Below are 24,221 nucleotides of genomic sequence, written 5' to 3'. Positions count from 1 at the left end.
ATGTGTGCACACAAATTCACTCGCCAAACAACATTAGGTATGGCTGTACAATCTAATGAAATTCAACACAAGGGCTGTATCAAAAATTCAGTGAATACTCTGCAGTACGTTATCCCCCGCATGGTTACTCCACACTTATGAAGCAAAGATGTCTACAATGTACATGCAAAGTGACTCTCATGGGTATACTGGCAGCATAGTGGGGAGTTAGTGATTCACTGTATTCTAATTAGATTTGCATCAAAGACATTATAGTGCATAATTATGTCATGAAAGATATGACTGGATATAGCCGCCACGGTGCTTTTAAAACTGTAATGCAGGATTGTGTCACATCAATTGATGAGAAATGAACATCGTGTAGGATCCCTGTAGTCGTCTGCTGAATTATTAGTCCATGGTCATTTGTGTCGATGGAATGCAGAACAGAAGCTGTGCTCTACTCATTCCCATAAGCATCATTTACTTTACTTCTGCTTACTTTGTTAGATAATCATGGACGATGTAGGAGTGTCGTACGCATGCAATCAAAATTAACATCTGTCACCATGCAATCAAAATTAACATCTGTCACCAGACGCATACGGCGAAGACTAACTCGCTTTAAAATAGACTTCACTTGAGCAACTATGAGAAAATGAGTTTAGAATATTTTGTTCTCTTAATAAACAAAATAATTATCTCTAAATTACATAGCGGCTGGCGCTGCTTTGCCATTATATTTCGTGCATTTCAAGTGATTTGTCAATTGTGGATACACTTCATCAAAATCAACCTCTTAATGTATTCGGAGAACAGCTATTTAAGCAATATACTTGATCATTAGCGCTAAGCTTGACTGCAGCGATGCACACATCAATCATGGCTGGATTTCAAGCCAAAAATTGTGTCAGTGCTGAGCGCTCAAAATGTACAGTACATTCCAAGCACATCCTACTCAGACAACACGTCTGACATTATTGTCATGAAGCTTCCTTGGTCACGCCAGAAGCTGATTCCCTGTTGCAGAGGTCGGCCAAGGGTTCTAATCGGCAGCAGAGTGACACAGTGAGTGGGAGGACCGCCGTGGTCAGCACTCTGCTTTCCTGTGTGTACCTCTGTGGCTGGGTGGATATTTCAAATATTGCACGTGTAAGCGTCGGCTGGAACTCACGGCTGAAGACTGTACAGTCATGCGCACAGATCAATGTGTCCCATACAGCAGGTGTCCCTTTTTTTTTTTTTTCCAAACATACTGCAGGCGTCACTTTTTTTTTTTTAAGTGTGTGAAAGCTTGTCCAAGTCATTCAGCCCTTAAAAGCACATACAGCAGTGTCAGCTTGAAACGAAACACCCCCACCTTGCAATGGGCCCACACTCATTGTAGCATGGCCTCCCCAGAGGTGCTCCTCAATGTGGCTGTGACAGGTTTGAGAGACACTACAAGGAAAGGCAAGACGGTGCTACTCTATGTTGACATGTTTCCCATCAAAAAGCTAATATTTGTTTGGACCATAAATGAACCTATTTTAATCCCACTAAAGGACAACAACGCATGAACATGAATCAATGTATTCCCCAACACAGAAATACAAACGGTTTCTGGAAGACAGATTTAAAACCTCCAAACCAGATATGTCAAACTCTGGCCCGTGACATCATTTTGTGCGGCCCGCGAAGGCAAATCATGGGTGCTGACTTCAGAGGTCTCTTTGCAATTGTCTTCACTGTTAACACAACACATGAGATAGTGCAAGCAGTTGTTACTAATCCCTCCTTTGAAATACATTAAAAAACAGTTGAGCAAACTATTTTCTGGCTTCTGATTTCAAAACTAGTTAGGCATCAATTTGTTGTCTTTAAATCATTAAATCGCCTGGCCCGGCGTACCTCTCCGAGCTACTCCACTCTTACGCACCTTCCCGCAGCCTCAGGTCTGCGGACCAGGCGGAGCCTCAGAGGGGATCGAGCCTTTTCAACTGCTGGTCCTTCCCTCTGGAATGAACTCCCATTGGTTGTTAGGTAAGCCCCCTCTCTGTCCATTTTCAAAACCCGGTTGAAGACCTGACATTATTGGCTCTTTTCCGATGTCAATTGTATAGTATTGTGTTTTATGTTAATTTATTGGCTTTATTTTTTATATTTTTATTTATATTTTATTTATATCTAAATTTATTAATATGTGTATCACAGCCTTTTATTGTTTTTTTTATTTATTGTATTGTTTGTAAAGTGCTTTGTCACAGCTCCAGCTGTTATGAAATGCGCTATATAAATAAAATTGTATTGTATATGTGATAATATAAGGCAATCATACATTTATACGGGTTCACAGTCGTAACAGGCCTCCAAGGGACTCCATAACGACCAAAATGACTTAAAATATCAGACAGACTGTACTTATTTCTCGCACATTGCTGTTTTGAAATGCTATTTTATATGGCTGGGAGACTCCCTGGGTGTTATAACAGAGAGAAATGTGCACCGTGGGCCGTGTGGGTTGCTCTGGGGTAGAATGGAAGCTTGCACCCAGTGTAATGGCAGATCTTATATGACATCTGTATCGTGCCACACATGCGCCCAGAAAATATATCCATTAGCAGAAACATTTGACTACCAAAATCACAAATAATACATGTCATAGGTAACCACGTAGAATCTTAGCAGACATTTTCTCATGTGCTCCGATATAAAAGTGGACGAGAGCAAATGCTACATACACATTTATTTGGACCTCTTAACTGCTAGGAAACGTTTCAATACTTCTCAGAAGATTGAGGACCCATAATGGTGTTTCATGTGCTCATCGTCCTTTGTCATAAACTCTCCAAAAACGTTGGACCACAGACACTGACGCACAGCATTTCCAATACGATATACAGGATGGCAACGACGCTGCAGCCACACACGGCGCCACACGCCGACGCGGTATTCAATCAGGTAGGAGGACGGCGGAGATTGCCTGAAGGGAAAGCAGGAGGTTGAAGGATTTCAGAGTGGCATATTCATCAAGACGCCCGGTAACCTTAAACGAGAGAACGCTTGCGGAGACTGATAACAGCCACAGCGACAATTTGTTTGAGCCACGGCGAAATGGAGTGCCCACAAGAAAGAACGCGCGTATGTCCGGTGGCCCGCTGTCACTTAAGTGCTGACTTAATTCTCACAAACACAAAGGACATGCACTCAAGCTCAAGTTGCACACACAATAATGGAGGGCGAGCAGTGTTGGGAGAAATGAGTACTAAGCTTGACAGGAAGTTGCCCAACATCTTCTAGACCTTCCCTGCAGCATGATATAAAGAGAGTGAGAGGGAGGACCCCTCCACACCACAACTTAGAAAATGTGATTGCCTCACAACAATTCGACCAACACAGCCTGACAGCTAGCCCGAATCACCCATTAAGTGCAGCGGACGGGAGGCGGAGAAAAGCCTGGCAGCGCTGCACTGAATTCCTTTCCAGGTTTTTCTCCCCGACAGATGACAGCTCAGTCATGTTTCTGTCTCTTTTTGCTACTAAGTTCATTCAGTACAAAGGACATCAACCTAGTCATAAGTCACAAATATGAAGGGCGATACTGGTTTACTTGTTTCCTATTCAACCACCACACACACTCACCTGCTGAAACAACACATTTCTATAAAGTACATAAACAAAATAATTAAAAGATGGTTGCTTTAAAAACATAAAAAAGAAACATTTACGCTTGATGCTGTGTAGTGTCCCATGGCTGCAAACCACAATAATAAATGTGAGCATCAAACGATCCTGACCATTGTCGTCATTGTAAACTCCGATCTTTTAAACAGCTGTTGCACCGGATCTCTTTTGATTGTGCAAATGTGCCTAATGCAGTGGCCTCTGAGTGCAATGCGTCATACCAAGCAGTTGGTTGTACAAGCCAAATTGTTCATGTGGTTGTTGTTGCTCGTCTGCACAAATGTGCGCTCCTCTTTGCTCACCATGAAGAGCAACCTGTAGAGCAGCCTCCATGCTGCTGTGGCCTGCCGCTGTGTTCTTCTGGCCAAGGAACATCCTTTCCTACGCAGCCTGCCTCCCCTGGATGTTGGCATAGCGCTTCCGCAAAAAGTGAGTGCGGCCCAAAAAAACAGCCACACCAAACAGTGAAATATCTATTTCCTTTCCGTTTCCAGTTTTCAGGTTGATTTTGCTCACCCTCACAGTTAGGCCAGGTCAAAAACAAATCTCGTCTCGAGTCCTTGGGGCGAAACGTTGCAAGTTATCCGACACGTTCTGTGAGAGGCACTGGCTGTGAGATTGTCTCGCATATCAATGCAGAGGAAACTTTCCACTTTGCCACTTGGTTTGCGCGCCGTCTTCCAGCATCGCATGCTCAGTCTGCCTCTCTGTTTCTCAGGTGTCCCCAATACTCAGTCCTCTTCCCATCAGATTCTTCCTCTCATTTAGACATGCGACTTTTAAGCATAATTTCCAGAGAGCTGAAAAACGAAGCGGTGTGTAGCATCAGTACTCAGCCCCAATAACAGCAGTACAATGTAGAGTGTTCTGGCTTGCGCCGCCAAACACAGAGGAATGGCTGACTCAAAAATGGGAGGCTGCAAGCTCATTGAGGAAACAGGGCAGGAATGCAAACAACTGCCATCACATAGAAAAGTCCCTTTTTCAGTTAAAACATGTCATGCTGTTGAGCTCCGAAAAACAGTCCTTAATACAGTGACAAGTTTTTTTTCAAGTTCCCCTGTCCCTTACTTTGAAGCCAATTAGGGTTGCATATCTACTGTGTTGAGTAACAACAACAGTCTCAGAATCACTGCTTTAGTTCATTCATCCAAAGGTGTCTTGGCTCCGTGCAGAAAAGTCCAGTTCTTTTTACATCAAAATCATCCACCACATCAACCCGGGCATAAGTAGGATGTTAACAAATTCCAAACAGTATTTCCATTTTGTCAGTGGCTGGGTTAAAAAAAAAGAAAAAAAATGCTTTGTTTTGCCATGTGTCTGATGGTTTCAGATACAAGATTCAAATGGGCTGCGGGGAAGTTGTTGAACAAATCAAGAAAAGATTAAAGACCAAGAAAGTGTGCCACATGCAAATACAGAACATTTGCCTAGTTCATTAAACATGATAGAAAAACGCTGCAGCCTTATCGGTTTGATGTCAATTCTCTGTCCTTAAGGGTTTGTGTTAAACAAATCTAACTCAAAGCTGTCAAAGTCGTCTCGATTGCCACCAACACTTCAATAAAGGCATTATACACAGCACAATTTCTTTTGCAGATGAAACACTTCCATCATCTAATGAGCAGTAGAGATGCCCCATCTTAGCCAAAGTAAACAAGCAACAAGGGGGGAATTAAAATGGAGGACAAACAACAAACAGTGGAGCTTCGGGATTGCTTTTCTCTTTGCTTGTATGAAACTAGTCCAAAGAGCGAGAGAGCTAGGACCTGGTGGCCAGCTGTTGGCTGTGATTCATTTGTCAAATAGTGGACAACAGCGGTGCAGTAGTGGTGAATTTTCAAAGCTCAATAAAAGAAGACCTGCGCTCATAAATCAAATAGAGTGGAGGGCAGGCGAGAAGAGATGAGAATGAGGACTGGTGCCGTTTCGCTACAATCCAGCCCAGTTACCCTTTTATTATTCATTCTAAACAAATATTATCCCACAAAGTCTCAGAGGCCTTTGGGAGAAAGAGCGTGTTTTCATAATGAAGGCAGCTTCAGATTAAAGCACCCATTCCCTTGAGTCCCAAGGCTCTTCACATCCACTCCAATGCACGAAAGCCGCCACAGAGGCAAAATAATACCGGTCCCATACGTTATTATTATTTAATTGCAGAATGGGCAGATGCTTGTTGATAACAATGACCAAAGCATGAAGAGTAAGTTGGCAAAGCTTGCTTCCTGACAAACAACACCCCCAGAAGGTAAACCAAATAAACCCAAATACTCTCACTCACACACTACACGTGGAACCTTGAGGTACATTGCAAGATGGATTGTGCTTTAACTCAGTCACTGCCATTGATGAATGTATTTGTTTTTTCTCAGTCCAGCCCAATAACCTATTTATATTTTGTTCAAATTTTTTCAAACGTTGGAGTAAACGAGGGTCTGAAAATGCCTGGCAGTGAATGAGTTAATGGGTATTAAGAATGCACCAAATTATCGGTGCCAAAAGTTACACAGATGGCTCAAAACACATTCCTCCAGGTCCGACAGCCCATAGTTACCGGTCGTTGGTTCCTTTTTGCGTCACTCTGGCAGGACAAGCAGTTTTCCACATTCTGTGCCAAGCAGTCCAGCTTGTCTTTAAGGAAGCGTCCTAGGCTGAGCAGCACAGAAGCCAGGAACAGATCCTTCTCCTCAGCTTCAGAGCTGGGAGGCCAGAACCAGCACATGGCCAGCAGGGTGCACAGGGCCTGGGCCGGGGACTGGTCCTGCATGAAGAGCTCAACTAAGGTGGTGAGGCACAGACTCGGCCCAGGATCCTCAGTGTTCACCGCTGGAGCCAAAACGGCTACACCAACAGCCATGGTGGCGTTGGAAACCTCTGGTGTGGTCATTCCAACCACATCTATGACATGGTTCTTGTTCCCTGTGGCTCTGGCCGTTTCTTCTGTTTTGTTTTCAGTCTGATATGCTGGTTTCCAGCAGTGTGGACTGACAGGAGCAGACAAGCATTAACTGCACCGCCAACAGTAAACCCAGATTATTACGCGCTCGCAGCCAGATGGCTGGCGGCTGATGAGCTTAGTCATAATACACACCTCCCCAAGTTGCAGCTCCACCGAAAACGGAGCCACATAAGAATTTCAAGTAGATTCTCCAAAGTTAAGAGAGAGGACAACTGTAGCTGCGAGCAAGAGGAGATCATGTTTTTAGAAAATGATACCGCCTAATATCTAAAGGCATCGACTCCAAGATAATTTTTAAACTTAAAGACTCTGGAGGGAAACTGAAACTGAATACTTCCACTTTTTCTTTGTCACATATTAAAGCAGCACTGGGCAAGAAATCGACCTTAATACATTTTTTTCACAACTCTTTCGATGAAACATTGACTTACAAGTAGTTGAATGGGACTTCGTCATGGCCTGGGGGGGTGGTCTGTATTGTTTTTACAGGCATTAAGCAACTTTGAGGAGGATGGGATCAACCCAGACACACAATAAAAATACAAATCTCCTGAATTTCTTTACGGAATACTCACTTCCTGCTTTCGCTATAAGGACGGATGTCGATTCGAACATCTACGCAATATTACTGGCGTCATGGCAGAAGCCCCAATACAAACAAAGAAACAAAAGTGTTGTTTGAACAAAATTAGATGAATTACCTCATCGCTATTCATCTTTCACACAGCCACTGGAAATAGAAATGTAATTTCAGTCCAACTTGCAGGCCAGCGAGAGCTCAGGATTTCACAACACTACGCGCTGGCACGCATGGGAAAAGTGGTTGACGTTTGTCAAAACACTACCGCTTTTGTTCTCATGGCGCCGCCATAATCAACAAAAACATATGACACAGTGTTGCTTTAAGAGTTTAGAAACCCCTCTTTGAGGGGAATGACTCAAAAGGTCAAGACTAAGACAAAAAAAATGGAATACTATTAAACCTTACTAAGAGGCAAAGCCCAGCAGCATTATTACCTATATTTAACAGCCATAATGACAAAGAGTCCAGGCCTAAGGTTCCTCATCAGTCCATTTAAATCACATGTGTCAAAGTCAAGGCCCGCGGGCCACATCTTCGCGCCTGCCGATGACGTCACGCTCTAAAATATACTGTAGCGTCTTCCAAGAACACAGACGAAGTTTAATTATCACGTTTTTATTAGTCCGACCGGTTACTGTGGGCCGCAGCCGACAACAATACAGTACGACAACCGTTCAGTCAAAAAAGAGCCACGGCTCTCCTCTTCGTCCTCGGCTCCTCTCGCTCGCATGCCCTCCCATCCAGCGAGCCTCTCGATGCATTCATGAACCTCGGAAACAACACAACTTGGCAAGGCACACATTCGACCATAAATGCTCTTACAGAAATGCCTGTCTGGACAAAGAGGCTTAATATGTCTGACTGCTGTTTAATCTTTTGTTTAAACAAGACATGACAGGCAACTATGTTATGTGTCAAACATAGCACAGCTATAAATGCAACAGAATTCAATCCCGGCCTTACAATTGAATAGACCCTTAACATCAAGGAAGCACGGCGGCAGTCCACCAGAGGGCCATGACCTTCTCGCCTACAATACACAACAGGATTGTTATGTTTTATTGGATTGTGCAATCCATCCATCCAATTGTCTATAATGCTTATGTGTGGGGTCATGTGGGCCTGGAGCCTTTCACAGCTGCCTTTGAGTGAGTGGCGGGGACACACCCGGGACAGACCACCAGTCAATTACTAGGCAATGAAGTTTCTGACCCCTTGGGAAAATATAATAAATCTCACGATTGATATGTTATTCCTTCATGAAACAATGTACAGTATAAAATAGAAAACGCTTAACAAGTTAATAAGGTCAAGCATCATTTCAGCATTTCCTATAAATGCATCCAATTTACAGACACAAGGTTACGACAATTTGTCTCGCCATCTGTCCGCTAGCATTTATGAGTATGCATGTGTTCAGTCATGTGAGATGCGTTGTAGGCCTCCCAGCTAGCAAACTAACTGCAGCCTCTTATCACTTCCTTAACTCGTGACCCAAAGTGGCGACAATTCAGATTTTGCCGATTCGCACACATGTGGGCTCCATTACCACTTTTTAAAACACCATGCAATGCATGTCAACTAAAATAAAAATTTGAGATGCCTTACGGCAGTTGTTGAGGGCGAATTCAATTGAGTCCTCCGATCAATTGGTTGAGCTCATAATGGTACATAGCAACATTTGCATTAAACTGATTAATAGGGAACTCTAGTGCTGAATATATATCGCTGCACAGGCACAGGAATTACAACCAGTCCCAACGGTAAACAACACTGTTAACTCTGCCTAGTAAGCACTTCACCTCAAACATACCCAGAGATCTCTCTAGTGTAATTAGAGTAAATTGAAATGCAGTAGACCAATTAATCAAAAGGCAGCCAGACTAGCACGGCGGCTGATTACAAGTTGCGACAAGAGGCTTGAAATTGGTGCTTCCTTTTCCATCCATCTTTATTGACTTTCACAATGACATACACACACATCTCTTGGCTCATACGTGGTACATTTCGACACAGTAAAACGTTTTCCGTCTCCCTGGAAAATAAGATTTCTCACTTTGCAGCACATAATTCTTATTTACAATATCACCGTGTCTTTTGTAACATCTTCATAGTGACGTATCGTGTGATATAGGCAACTCTCTTGTTACTCTGCAGAGTGACAAAAGATTTTATATTCAGCACATTCTTAGACCTCTTTTCACATGCATACACGCGCACACAGTTCCTCCATTCGTTCCTTCATCAAAGACAAATGCTGAGCCTGAGCAGCAGTGGTGCAGTGCAGAGGGACTGACTCATGTCGCCACTAGGAAGAAATCAAATGATGATAACATGAGAGCAAAGTGAATCAGATGAAGCTGTCCTCTACTTTTGCTATAAGACCACAGGTGAACCTTGTGAAGTCCTGGCAGCCAATACAATTAAAAGTGGTTTCCAGACATCGAGCATGAATGTTCAGAACAATCTGGGGAAATGAGCAGAACTCCGCGGATCATTCTCTTCATGTCCACAGCTGGTCAGAAGTGTCATTCCCAGTGTTTCAATATAGAAAATAAAATTGCATTGCATGAACTGAACATGCATTGATGCGAGACAATGAATGACTATGCGTGAACAAACACATTGGTGAATACACACATTGGCTCGGATGCTTCCAGACATGTCTACATCATTAACAGATGGCTTTTCATGATGACCATACACACTCATTACCACCCTCAATAAACATCAGCATACTCTCCCCCCTCCCTATTATATTACAGCATTGAGGCATAGCTCCCACAAGGCCCAGGCTCACACTCATTTTAATGACTTCATTAAAGTTAGTTTAGAGATCAAGAAAAAACTAACCAGATACTTCACAACCACCAAGACAGAAATAGAAGCACAATCCGCCATAATAATTCATCAGGGACAACCATTTGACATGTTTATAGAGGAGGTATCTTAAAAGAGCTAGAGAAGAAGTCTGAAAACTGGAAAGCAAGTGTTCCGAAGAGGAGGAGGAGGAGAACACTGTGCTATAAAGACGATGCCTGCCACTGCAGTTGATAAGATGACGTTTGAGTGAATGTCAGGGTAAGGGGGGTATCTGACAACTGTTTATTTGGCCCTAAGCAGCATATCTCACTGTGTGTACATGAAGTAAGTAGCAGAGTGCGTGTGCTGTTAGCTGTGGAGTTACGTTGGTTAAGGGGCTACTAAATGCGTGTCAGTGACCCTCCCAGCTGTAGAAAGACAGACATGTGTTGTGAGTGTTATTTCTTCCCTCACTGATCACCCGGCATGACAGTAATAAGCTGTGTTTATACCAGTGGCTATGATGGAACATTCTAATTATGGTAATCTGAGGAATGGGTGCCAGTCTGGTTTTCAGACAACCACACAGTCACCGCTGTGACAGCACACGTGCGCACGCGCGCATATACCCGCATACGTTCTGGAATGATAGAGACACATACTGTATGTGCATGACAATGGAAAACATTCTCTTTAGCTCCACCCACCTTGCTGAGCTGAACAGGCCTGTGTGCGCAGTGGGAGTGACTCTCCAGCCCGGCACACATGGACTCGCTCCCCTTCGCTGCAGTGCACAAGTCTGAGGAGAGACAGAGAGAGGGCGGTTAAGTTGTAGGTATGTGTGTTCCTCACATCAGTGCATCATTGAAATACAACCTTGCTGAATTTGAGTGACCACTAAACACAAACAATAGCGTCTGAAAGCCATCAGAGGCGCCGGCCAGACTGCAAGGTCTATAAATGACAATAGCATTCAGTCGCTACCAAAAATAAGACGCAACAATCGGAATCCAGTAATTGTGTTAGCTATAGTTAGTAATCCTACCTCTGAAAATACAAGCTACGCATTGTCTGTTTTCTTGCGGGCCCTTCGTAATATAAAATTGAAGAGCCACTCTGACAAGATATTTTTAGATGATTTCTGATATGGCCTACAGCTCATTAAATTCAAGGTTCTCGTTCCAAACCGTGTAGCAGTTGGCACATGAAAAGACTTTCTCCCTGATTGTAGACTGGGAGGTAAGCCAATCTGACAGCAGGAAACAAAAGAAAACTTCTGGACCTCCTACGAAGCTAAACGAGTCCTTTCTGAACCGGCAATGGTTGTCAACCAAATTGCAAAGTGCTACAGAAGATATTCAATTTGAATTTGATTAGTTTGTCTTAAACACTAGTGAAGACAGAAGATAGACCGCTTTCTCAAAGCAACTTGTGTTTGACAACTACTAATTCCTCTCCATCAGCGCTTATTTCCCTGCCTCCCCATCAGACAGCCTGGGATCATGTGCCCTCTAGAGACTGAGAAGAAAACTGCAGGCACTTTGATCACACCGTTTACTGTAATGAGGCTTTCAAGTCATTAATCCCTCTGAGTTTAATTAAAGATACACCAAGGAAAGGCTATGCTAATGAATTACTACCATCAAGATAACATAAAATGTTCTGACTGTTTTTAGAAATAAAAGCAATGAAAAGGCATGACAATGTGTGTGCATGCTGAGGGAAAATGTGATCGGCACAGTGTGGTTCATTTCATTTTAATCACGCTGCTTATTAATGTGTCATTTTGTTTATTTTGGAGGGAGCATTTCTCTCGCAAACAAAAGTCCAGAGCTGGGCATCGCCTAATCATCACAAATTTCCATTCTGCATATTTATGGCGTCGAGAATGGACTTAACCGGTACCACGAACCACAGGTACCGCACACCTGACACGCAGCCAAATAAATGAAAAATAAACAATGTTGTATACCGTTCGGTCCCACAGACGCAATGACACGCGCCCCATATTGTTTTTATTTCATCGATCACCACGCTGTGTTTGTGGTTTTTATTTGGTATTTTTTCTCGTCCGCTTGTGTGGCGCCTGCGTGTGACGTGTAGATTAAGGTCTCGCCGCAGATTGGCTGTCGCCGACGACGGACCGACTGGAACCACGTGGGCAGGCTAAATATGCAGACGGGAACTTTGTGACGGTTAGGCGATGCCCAGCCCAGCAAAAATCACAGGTTCAGTTCTGCTTTTTTGAACATTCTGCATAACATGATTTCCTCACACTGAGTAACGGTGAATGAAATATGTATTAGTAGCAGCCTCTCATAGAAAACGGCCTGATCTGTCAACAAGATGAGGTGAGAACATTAGGGGAGGAAAGCATTTATGTGTGTGCGTGCATGCATGTTTGCAATGACAACATTTCCTCTCTTATCTACCAATACTTGTGATGAGAAGTACAGACCTGAGTACCATTTCCATTAAGGGCTATCAAACACACACTCAATGGACAAAACACTTCAATCTAACGAGATTCAATACAACAGCTACAGTATATAAAATAAGTGCGCAATGTTCTGTCCGAAACTGTCGGAGAATTTGCATGTTACGTATACTGTAGATGTCTTTTATTGGAGCCTGTTTTGTGATTGTATTTGTACGGAGGCACCTGAGGAGGACTTGGCTTTGAGCTTGAATGCCGGTGGACGAACTGGGTGGTCAAAGGCACCGTTTTGAGGCGGTGGTCCATCCCGCCTCAGGCACATGGTGAGGGTTTGTTCGGCAAACAACGTCTGGATCAGCGTCAGGTCCAGACCTGAGACATAGCGGCCATTCAGCATCAGAACCTCATCACCTGGACGTAAACCTGCAACGCAAACCCAAAACATTTTGGGAGAGAAGGACCACGGGCGTGTAGCGCATATGATGTCATTCATGAAATTTGGGGCATATCTGTCATTACTGTCGGTACCTTCAGTGAATCCTAGTCCCTCGGGGAGCACCTCACTGACAAAGATCCGACTATTCTTCTGATTATCGATATGTCCTGTAACTGCAAATCCTGGACGGAGGAAGAGAAACAGAATGACAGGATGAGTATAAAGCAAAAGTGCTCAAGGTTTTCAACACTGACTTACCAAAATCTCCATTGCCGCTTATCCTGCTCATTCGCAGTGTAAACATATTAACTGGGACCACCTCCAATTGGCCGCCAACCTGCAGGGTAATAGCAGACAAATAAAAACAACTATGCCAACAAGTGTATAATGAAGTTCACGCTCTGCGTCTGCTTGCTTTCCTCACCAATTCGCAGACAAGCTCGCCAGGCGCGACGGATCGAATCCCCGCGTGCTGTCCCGCCGGGCCGTGCAGACGCAGTCGGTGCAGGTCTGGGTCCAGCTGTTTAGCCTGTTTACACAAGAGATTCCAATGCTCAGCAGCTTGTGTGCGCCGACTTATCAGGCATGTTTCATGCGCCAGCGCTTGGTTCGACAGCTGCGGTATGGTGGAGGCGTGAATTATTCACAGAATTTACACTCGGCGATGAAAGCTTTGCGGTAAACTAAATGGCGTCACCCAAGTGATTGCAGCCTATCTGTCAGTCTTATGGGACCATGTGAAATTAACACCGGATGAATAGGTGTGTTGCTTTAAGACCTCAAGGGAGTGTAAAAATAACCGCATCTGCTCTGGCAGAGTTGTTCTAAGACATTATTTCATCTGGAATTGTTTTTCTCCAATGTCAAGATCGGATGTAAAGAACAAAAGACGGATCATGAGCGGAGACAATCTTACGGGGCAACATAATTGCTACGAGCGTCGGGCGTATAACTGTTTTGTTGTGCTTATAATCACGAACCTTGCAGGCCTCAAGGAGGAGATCAGTGGCACTCTGCTCACTTCCGACGTGAACTTGGGCTGTCAGGCCATCTGGCATGTAGACACAGGTCAACACGCCTGCGGTACAGCTGATGCTATCCCACACACCAAGCTCAGGGGGCGACATAGAGTAGATACTGGGGAGCCCATCCATCCTCTGTAGAATGACAGATGGCCGATAAAGAAGGAAAGTGAAGGGCGGCATCAGATGTCAGGAGCGTCAAAGGGAAAAGGAAACAAGGGTGAGAGAAAGCAACAGGCTCTGAGTAACAGCGCATTCATCTATTTTTATTCATATACTGTAACATTTAGCATGGTACAAGTATAATGTATGATTTACATGACATTTTCATTTGACAGTGTGAAAATAAGCCATTTAGTGTAATAGGCATTGTAATGATCACATAGGAGTCAAACAGAAAGTTTGGGAGTCAATTTGACAATTATTAAATCCCTGAAAGTAAAATCAAACGTCACAAGAAAAATATTGTAAATAATATGGATTAATGGTTGTACAAAAAAAAAAAAAAAAATCCATTACTACTTGAAAGTTTTTTTTTCTTTTCTGGCAAGATTAGGAGTGAGGTTTGAGATGCATATTAAGGGAGGAGGTTTCATCTTTGGGCAGCTCGGGGTTACTCCTCAGACTTTGTGTCTCTGGAGGGAAATGCTCCACTGTGGCATTGTGGGCCTGCGTGAGACACCAAATTATAGCTTATGACCACAATTGTTAAGGTACTGGATCTTGAGGAAACAGTCACATCTAATGAACCAAACCTCACTGAATGAGGCACTTTAGTGATTCAGCACTTCTGCAAAAGATGACATGACTGTGGTTTAAACTTGAGAGGAATAAATGCCTTAGCGAATGGAATGATCTGAGCACACGCCAAAGTTTTAAATACACCAAGAATTACCCGTAATGTAGAGTGATGTGTGACTGTGGGTGTCTGGGGCTTTTGAATCTGATGTGTCTGAGCTTTTTTTTTTTTCTACGTTTCAGAAGCTGTTAGTTAGCTCATCACCCTGAAACACATTTAGCCTGCTAGCCACAAGACACTATTAAGAGCTCTACCTCAGATTAAAAAAAAAAAAAAAAACAGACATACAATTCTTTATTTTCCATCTATGCTCTTGACTAGGACTTAAAAATAAAAAGCCAACAGTGCTCTTCCCAAAATGTTTCCCTAACATGAAGAGATGGATGAACACAAGGTGCTGCTTCAACACTCAACTTTACCTATCCATTTAGGGATGTGAGGTCAACGCTTACTCAGCGCAGATGAAGTAACAAGAAACACGGCAAACACGGCAACCGGTTATATAACCAGTCCATTTGTGCCCCAGCTTTATAGCGTGACTGGAAAACTAAGATTTTGTTGCCTCCACTGACCTTAGCAGCGGCTGATTTAACACTGCACACCCATTCATGGTCAGAGAGGGTTAGAACGGGCAGGCGGTTGCCTGGTCAACCTTCCACCACCAAGTGCCAACAAGGCTGTGGAGACGGCACGTGCTTTGCCATCAACAAGTGCCCTGTGTGGTCACTCTGTGGCCACTATTCGTGTTTGCATTCAGTCAGAAATACACTCAAACTGATAGTTCAGTCTTTCCTCTCTAAAGCGGAAACTACTCCCAAACCAGCCGCCAAACGCCTTTAGAGTTTCTAAAAAAAAAAAAAAAAAAGGATGTGAGGACATTTGGTGACAGCTGCATAAATACTACACCCTTTTTGCAAAATGCACCCTTTCTGCTCCACTTAGCAACCGAGGAACACAAATACTTCAGTTAGGACTAAAATAGATAGACTAGCCTTGAAGAAGAAACAGAACGGTCGTTGACGACAATTTCAGCCAATTTCCCTCAATTACTGTACATCTATTAAAGTAGCATTACTTTTAGTTTCCTTAAAGCTCCACCCAAAGTTTTTTACACGAGACGAGACAAGGATGACAGCCCGTAAGAGCTGGACCTAGTGCCTCTGTTAGGCAGACAAGTGGAGAATGAATCATCAATGGCAATTGAATTTTAACCTTCAACCCTAATATTTTAGCTCTTTTAAAAACAAATGTTTTACTTGGATTCAACTACAAATACCTACTACTATATATGTGTGTAAAAAGATGGACACGCACGTCATCAGTCAGATGGTGGCCTGTGTGTCTACCAAAGTTATAAAAGAACGAATGTTTTGTGGCTTTGAGAATTGGATTGTGGTTAGTGTTTATTTGGAGGGAAAACATGGATACATTGTATTGAGAAATACTTCACCCAGTGCCTCAGTTAGATAGATGTGGAAAACTGATCATCAAAGGCATTTGAATGGAGATTTTAACCTTCAGCCTTGTTGTGTTTTACTTTAACTGCTCGATTATGAAAAAAAATATTAATCACGATTATTTTTGATGATAATTGAAATCACGATTATTCAAACGATCATTTATTTTTTGGTATAAAACAAGAAAATGTTTAAACGTAAAAAATATAAATACAACTAAATGTCTTTATTTAAGTTCCTTTTGGAGCAAACAAAATCTATAAAATTAGTTATAAAATAAAAAAATAGGTGCAAATATATACATTTAAGTATGATTTCCTAGTGTAAAAAAAATAGTGCACTCGATTAATTAATTAATAGGGATGGGATTAGAAAGCCACAAGATTACTCGTCACTGCACAGCACGAGATCTATTTTCTTTTGATGGTGTTTTGGAGTCCGGGTGAATATAACAGATATCCTAAAAGGGGCTGACACTGAATGGGAACTTCCGAGGGCAAATCACGGAGTCGCTGTTGTGACTGACAACGCTCACAACATGCATGTGGCAATACGTGAGGCTGGCTTTGAGCCACACATTAAGTTCTTATCGTGCAGGCAATGATGGCAACGCTAGTGTGGCTAGTCCAAAGTTGGCCGCGTATCATGTTTGTTTAGACGTGTCAAGCGTATAGTTTCAACTCTTTGGACACGATGGTGATCTAGAGCGGCGGGGTGGCGTATCTGCAGCTCTGAGGAGCCCAGAACTACGACGAGTTGCAGAAATCTTGACACAGACGCAGTGACATTCCTCTTGTTGAAGATTGACTGAGAAACAAGTTGAACTCTACAGACGAAACCACTGTTCCCATCAGTTGCATGGTGGAGACAAAACCGATCCAAATATCCTTAACTTGCTATTGGAAAAATGTACCTTTCCATCCCTGCGACATCAGTGGCCAGCGAGCATGCCTTTTCTACAGCAGGTAGTATAGTTACTGCCCCACAAGCACAGTTGGACCCTGACAATGTGGACATGCTTGTATTTCTGAAAAAGAGCATGACCCTTCAAGTTTAGTGAATTGTTAGATGATCCCAGTTTGCTGGCAATCTCAGCTGCAACTGTTATTGGTGTAGCATTTGAAAAATAGCACTTTAAACGGAAAGTATTTTCATTTTGTCAAAGTATTCAATAAGAGGAAAGCTCTCAGCTTTAGCTGTTATTGCAGCAATATTTGAGAGCATGTAACAAACGTGACTCCTGTTTACATTTGCACTTTAGTGCTAAATGATTAATGTTCTTGCAGTCTGTTCGATAAAAAAAACATTTGGAAAACTGAAAAAATTACATTAGGGATTATTTTATATTTGAAATTTAGCAAAAATCTCGTCTCGTTCTCGCTGACTCAATCTCGTGAGACATCTCGCCTCGGGGGATTTTTGTCTCGTCCCTTCCCTATTAATTAATCATCGTTTTTTACGATTATGACAGTTTTGTAATCGTGGAGTGTAATAATTGTAATCGTAATTGAATTTCGATTCATTGCACAGCCCTAACTACAACTACCTACCACTATACATGCATGTAAAAAGATAGAGACATGCAAATTATCAGTCAGATTACTTTCATTTAGGCAATATGAATCAAGATCATTGGACAGTGCTGCTGACCTTACTCCCACCATGGTATCTTACTCCCTATATCAAAATAACCTGAATGAAAAAAAGATTGAAACACTCAACCCCGGGGAAGCTCCCACATTTGAAGCAACATTAAAGCATTTATCCCATGAATGACTGCATTGTTTCCCATTCCACTTCCACTCTAATTCTAAATGTTTGATGGGAGACACTTGCCACATTCACCGCAAACTATGAATCACGGCATCCTGTGGAACTTACTAACAGTCATTCAGTCTAAAAATGTTCCTCAAGCTCATTTATCAACACCAAATTATTTATCAACTAGAAAGCCTTTGGGGACATTTTATTTGAAGGGAAAATGCATACATTTTGGCATACTGAACTAAAACTGGCTCATTGATTGACAACAGTGGAAAATACAACTGAATGAATTACTTTCAGAATTATACAACAGTCAACCCAAGTGGGAGAATCCTGCCTGATTATGATGCTCATGACCACAGCATTTATGGCTTGTCCGTGAGGTTATACTGCATCGGTTTCATCCAGACTGGAGGTGAGCAGCAAGACATTGGGACAATTCTTGTTTGCGGACAGTAACGTTTGGATCTGAACCTCAGGGCACTGACGCACGCATCCTTGATGTAGGCATGTAAGAATTTCATTGCCTGAGCGCTGAAGCCTTAACGTCTGGCTTCCCAGATGGCCAAACTTCAACACGGTTGACACATGCATGAACTTACACTTTCAGGTCAGCGCTTCTGGTCAACACAAATTAAGAAAAAAAAAATGCTGTGAATAGGGCTCCAGTCCATACTGCATTTTAACACCTTTTATTGCTAGAAAATATATATTTAACGCTAGCAGACTGACGTATATGTGGTATTTATTATTAGGTGAGAAACACCCACACATACAACTCAAAAAACATCATCCAATTAACCACGATCAAAGTCAGGATTAAGCGGCAAAGGTCGTGTTCCGACCACAGCGCTTTCACACTCATCAGTGAGCATGTCAAATGATTGAAAATGTTGGACGACATGGATGACTGAAAGTAAGGAGGCTTTAAATCATAAACCAAAGATCCGCAAACCATGCTGGCTAAAGTGAGGCAAGGCAATGACTCACCTCTGTGTTCTTGGGAGGCGGAACTTGTGCTTGACCTCCAGCGTCGCTCTCAAAGATCTGAGATCAAGAGACAGGCATTTAAGAGGGGGCGACAGTGGGGAACCACTGACTCATGAGCGATTATGTGCCCAGCCACTTGGGTGACACAGTATTAGATCTAAACAGCGCTACTCTGTCATTAATTAAAAACTGTGCATGGTGGCTGCAGAGCTTTGATACTGCTTTTGACGGAAATAATATGTGCGCGAGCAAAGATGTTGTGAATGGACGCTGCGGTGCAAGGAGATTAAGCAGACGAGGCTACGTCCTCCGTATTAAATGTCTAAAATAGATGGATTCTTGACGCTTCGTGCTTTCTTGAGCTGACTTATGATCGTTGCGTGAGCCTGAGGCTGCAGGTGACACAACCTCGCAAATACTACACAGGAGCCACCACTTGTGTGATAACTGCTCAATCAGCAGCCTGCTGAGGTTTCTTTACTTATTGGATTTGTGGAAAATGTGACACATTGTCATATGTCAACCTTAAAGGGGGAAGTCAAAACAAGCACATTTTTTCAAGAATATGTTCTATGCAAGCCCACTAGTTGAAACAAGGCATTCTGATAAATACTGCGCTTGTGGAATAAAAATTAATCCACCCGTTTTTAGCCGTCTCTGGGGGCCATTTCGTCACTTCTGTCGACTGAAAACGACATCACAACTGCTCAGGGCTCAGGTAACGACCAATCACGGTTCAGCTTCAGAAAACAGGTCAGCCATGACTAGATGGCTAAAAAGGGGTGGATTTTGCTCCTTATCTCATATTCCACAAATGCAATATTAACCAGAATGCCGTGTTTCAACTCGTCGGCCTGCTGGGAACATATTCTTGAAAAAAAATGAGTTTGGGTTGATTTCCACTTTAAACATCTCCAAACCGTATTTACTCATAGCAACATTTTTTTTTAATATGTGAGAAAACTATTTAATGTGATCAAGATTTTTTTTTTTTTTTTTACAGAGGGGTACAGATACGTATGTGCAGCTAGATGCTCCCCTTACAAGTGTTGCTTTATACCTTTGATACTTGAATTTCAAAGCTCTGGAAAATATAGTCCCTTGTGAGGTCCAATAGTGAGCTCAAATGGAGTACAAATCAGTGTAGAATGTACCTTGAGTGTCAGAAATGGACGCCTACTGTACCTATAGTTTCTGACAATGCAGCTGCCTGCTGGTGTTGCAGATAGTAGTAAGCGCACCCTTCTGACCCTACCCCGATTACGCTTCAATAACTCTCCCACCCCTTACAGGAGTATAAGGTGGCTGTAAACAGCATCACTTTCCTGTAAACTGACTAATTTTAGAATGCATTACCACCACTCCCACAAATCCTCAGACCACTCTGGCCTACTTCCCACAGCCCAGTGCGGGCCAGCTTCTTCCGGTATACGTATAGCGCTGCTAAAGGGGATGATAGGACTCACACAAGTGGGAGGAGAAGACAGGCAAGCGTGACTCTAGGACAAGATTGTCGAGCGCGGGGTTAAATGAGCTTAAATCAACACCGATGAGTCAGCGTGGAAGCTGTGGCAGAAGGGCTGCCAGCTAGCATTCTGATATTTATGCTCCAAGTAGAAGTGGGTTTGATGAAGAAGTTGTCGAAGTAAGACAAATCATGAGTGAAATTGCGAAAGAAAGTGATAAGCAGTAGCGGGAAAATGGATTCAACCTAAAGACAGTTTAATTTGAAAGCCTAAATAAGGTAGTAACGCGTGAAGTTAGTAGTAGGCTTCTTTGGCTCTTGATAGCCCGTCTGTCCAAATCCTTCAAGCAATACCGTCACAGATGCAGAAAACGGTCATGGGGAATGATGATGTCATTGGAGCTAAATAAGGAGTTGGATTTCCCCCCAGTCAGTGCAGATTAGAAGCAAAAAAAATGGAGAACTACGACATTACTCTTACATAAATGCGCAGCAGATGTCCAGGAACCTCCTGCCACCTTTATAACTACTGGCATTTACTCTTCGTAATTAGCTTTCACGCTAAATAGAGAATAGCGGTAAATGTGGTTCTAAGAGAAAGAAGACCTTGGGGGACAAAAGTGAAGGAGGGACATCTAATATTTAGCATCTTTACAGCAACCATCTGCTTGTGTCTGAGGAGCTGAGGAAAGAATGGGGAATGCCATCTACCACATATGGCTATTCATAATTGATGTTTGTGCCGCAGCGCCACCTCGGCCTCCTGCACTGCGTAATACTAACTGTGGCTCATTAGAGTGGCCGGCTTGAGCTTCTCAAGAAAAATCACAGTGCGCACACACCTCATTACAGACAGACTGTCGTTAATGGTCAAACACTAATATTATGGAGGAGGCAGCGGGATAACAGCGGAGCGAAATGGGGCCGAGAACATTTCGGAACAGTCAGGAGGTAATGGCGCACCTCATGAAGAATTTGAGTGACCCCGTAATTCAAGAAAGAGGGATGACCTCACAGCATAATGATGGTAAATTTACTTTCTTGGTATAGGTAATGAGCAAAGTTTCATGAAATCTAAAAGTAACCAATTGTTTCCTGTAGTGTTTCCAAAAATGGGCACGCATGCACACACACACACACACACATAAGGGGATTCTTCTATGAATAAGTGAGAGTAACAGCAAACCTGGAAGGATTTAAACCTGCCCCCTGTGGATGTGGATTAAGATTGATCCCTTGGGTTTTTGTTCATAGCTGCCATGTCAACATGCAAAAAAGGAAATTGGGGACTGAAGCTTACAGTGCCATGAAAAAAGTATTTGCCCGCTTCTCAAATTATTATTTTTTCCCTCACTTTAATGTTTAAGATAAATAACCCCCCCGGGACCCTTGCAGGGATTGGGTATGGAAAAACATTTCTTTGTTGTGCAGACCCACTGAGGATAAGCCCACCCCCCAGCCAGGAAAAAAAAAAATCCGAGCTTCGCCAGTGGTTTAAGTGCTCTTACACATTAAACGTGGCATTTTCTGTCCATTCTCACACTAAAAACGCTATGATAAATAATGGAACACATAATGGATTTCTGAACTTTTATCAGTTTGTCGGTGGACTTTTTGACGACAATTTGCTGCTGACCTTCTCAACACTGAAACGGGTAATGTAAATTTAAGAACTGAATCGTGCGCTGGATTGTTTGATTGAAATATTCAAGATCTGATCATATGCATATCATGTCCCTCAAGTCCAACAGCAGGCAAGAGTTGTCTTCAAATAATGTCAAAGATTGTATTGACGTGACATCTTGCGTTCTACCATACCTGTGATGCAGAGACCCTTTTGCCCTTCTTTGTCAAGGTGTCAAGGCCTTTGAGGGAAGAAAACAGCCCTCGCTTGTGCTTTCGGAAAGTTCGTGACAATGAGCGCCTGCGCAGTGTCGCCTCATCTCTGGAACAAATCTGAACAAAAGACCAATATGAGGACTGTAATCATCCAGCTCAACTTAAAGTCCCCCTAATCACATCATCGTAATTAGATTTCCGTTTCCATAACATCAGCGCATTTGCAAGAGGTTTTCAATGATAAAATGATGTTCAAGGTTGCCGCTGGACATGAGGTCGATTCAAATCAAAGGAATGTTAAAAGGATCTAAACATTAGTCATTCACTATACCCTCTCTTGGCCCCGTCTTTGCTTTCTCACCAGTGCATGAAAGGATGAGACAGAGAAGATCCCGAGACGGCCCAGGGTGGTTTTGGTTGGGCGGCTAGCGATTGCTAACAGGCTCTTCGGGTTGGGTAGCTCACCGCCCTGTAGACTGGCCAGGTAACAGCGCATCCTAAAAAGATCCAGGTTGAACCTCTCCAGATTTTGCTCCCACTGCTGGATCTAAAGGGCGAGAGCGGGGGGAAAGTTTTTCGTTTTTGTGTAGAAACTGAGGCTCAGGGTTGAATTGTTGGTTGCTGCTTAGGAATGGAGATGATGTTGAAGTGAGGACAGAAGGCAAAAGAGGGCAAAGGGATGTCAGATGGGGAGTAAGGGTCACAAAAGTGCTTCCATCAAGCTGCAATTGCTTACAGCTGTTGGTGCAGGCTAAAGGCATACATTGGAGGGTTGATATCGAGCAGAGAGAGCGGTGTGGATGTGTGCAATAAATGCCCATTTTAATGCTAAGTCTTGAGGAATGGTGATGCTGCACAGACCAAGCCTTTAACCCCCACTATTTACAGTTGCCTCCCTCATTCCTCTTTGCCCCATATACGAGCGGAGAAGTGCTCGTTTTGTTGGCTTGAGGCTCATTTTAACGAGAACATTTGGGCAAAACAACCCTCGACAGCAACTGATTTTTAATACGTCTCGCCTGCACTGTGAGTTCATTTACAATAATGGACCCCTTGGCATTGTCCCAATAGGGTGAAATTGGCTCTCATGGCCTTCTTTAGGATCGGGGAAGTAGTGAAGTGGGACGCAAGCGTGCTGTTTTATGAACCCGAGACTTTTCAAACAACCTCTGCAAAAATCATGACAATCAAATACGAGGAAGAAAAGGAGATGTGCAAAATCTGTGTGGATAATAGCTACACAGATGGCCACGGAGTAAACCTCAGAATTTGTGACTTTGTTTCCATGGCTCCCCTGAGATTTTGTATTTACGGCACTTGTTGAAAAGACGCTCATAAAATGACCTTGCATTCGTCACAGTAGTTATATATATGAGCGTAAATATTTACTGACAACAGACTGATGTAGAAATAACTTATTAAAGACCGAACAACAATGGAATGCTGATAACTACAGTGTCGTGGAAAACTATTTGCCCTTTGTTCAAATTGTTACTTTTCATGGTTTCCCCACTTTAATGTTTAAGATCATTAAACAAAAAGACATCAGATAAAGATAACCCAACTGAACATGAAATGCAGTATTTAAATTATACTTACCGGCACTTATTGTATTAAAGAAAAAGAAGTATTCAACTATTCTTGTTAAATGATGAATTAACTGCATCTAATCACATTTGGGTAAAAGCTGGGGTCATTTCCTTTGACCACAGATACGCCTGATTATTGTCAGAAATAAATACAAGAATAGATGAGAAACAGAGTAATTGTCATAAATCTGTCTGGAAAGGGTTACACATCCATTTGTAAAACTTAAGCACTCCAGCGAAACTATGAGCGCACAATTATCCACAAATGGGGAAAACATGGAACAGTTGTGAACAGCCGGTATACAAAAATGAGCCCAGGAGCACAGCAATGACTCATCCTGGAGGTCGCAAAGGAACCCAGGACAACATTCAAAGAACTGCAGGCTTCCCTCACCTCACTTAAGGTCAGTGTTCATAAATAAACAAAAAGGAAGAGA

At 42.8% G+C, this 24,221-nt stretch overlaps 1 protein-coding gene across 4 annotated transcripts in view; it reads right to left on the bottom strand.

The window, feature by feature from the left end:
• Positions 1–24,221, bottom strand: part of tiam2a (TIAM Rac1 associated GEF 2a) — a 74,982-nt gene that overhangs the window by 16,854 nt on the left and 33,907 nt on the right. For all 4 annotated transcript variants that reach the window (XM_086050637.1, XM_086050639.1, XM_086050638.1 and 1 more), the window contains exons 7-15: positions 22,557–22,742; positions 22,175–22,312; positions 18,892–18,948; positions 13,840–14,016; positions 13,284–13,388; positions 13,118–13,196; positions 12,952–13,041; positions 12,649–12,846; positions 10,694–10,785 (exon numbers count right to left, since the gene is read on the bottom strand). In XM_086050637.1, the coding sequence (XP_085906763.1) occupies positions 10,694–10,785; positions 12,649–12,846; positions 12,952–13,041; positions 13,118–13,196; positions 13,284–13,388; positions 13,840–14,016; positions 18,892–18,948; positions 22,175–22,312; positions 22,557–22,742 (1,122 nt within the window). The remainder of the gene's footprint in view (positions 1–10,693; positions 10,786–12,648; positions 12,847–12,951; positions 13,042–13,117; positions 13,197–13,283; positions 13,389–13,839; positions 14,017–18,891; positions 18,949–22,174; positions 22,313–22,556; positions 22,743–24,221) is intronic.

This window comes from Filicampus tigris, chromosome 13 (assembly GCF_054856515.1).
Source record: "Filicampus tigris isolate MCC_2025a chromosome 13, RoL_Ftig_1.0, whole genome shotgun sequence".
Taxonomy (NCBI): domain Eukaryota; kingdom Metazoa; phylum Chordata; class Actinopteri; order Syngnathiformes; family Syngnathidae; genus Filicampus; species Filicampus tigris.
This window is presented reverse-complemented; position numbering and strand designations above follow the sequence as displayed.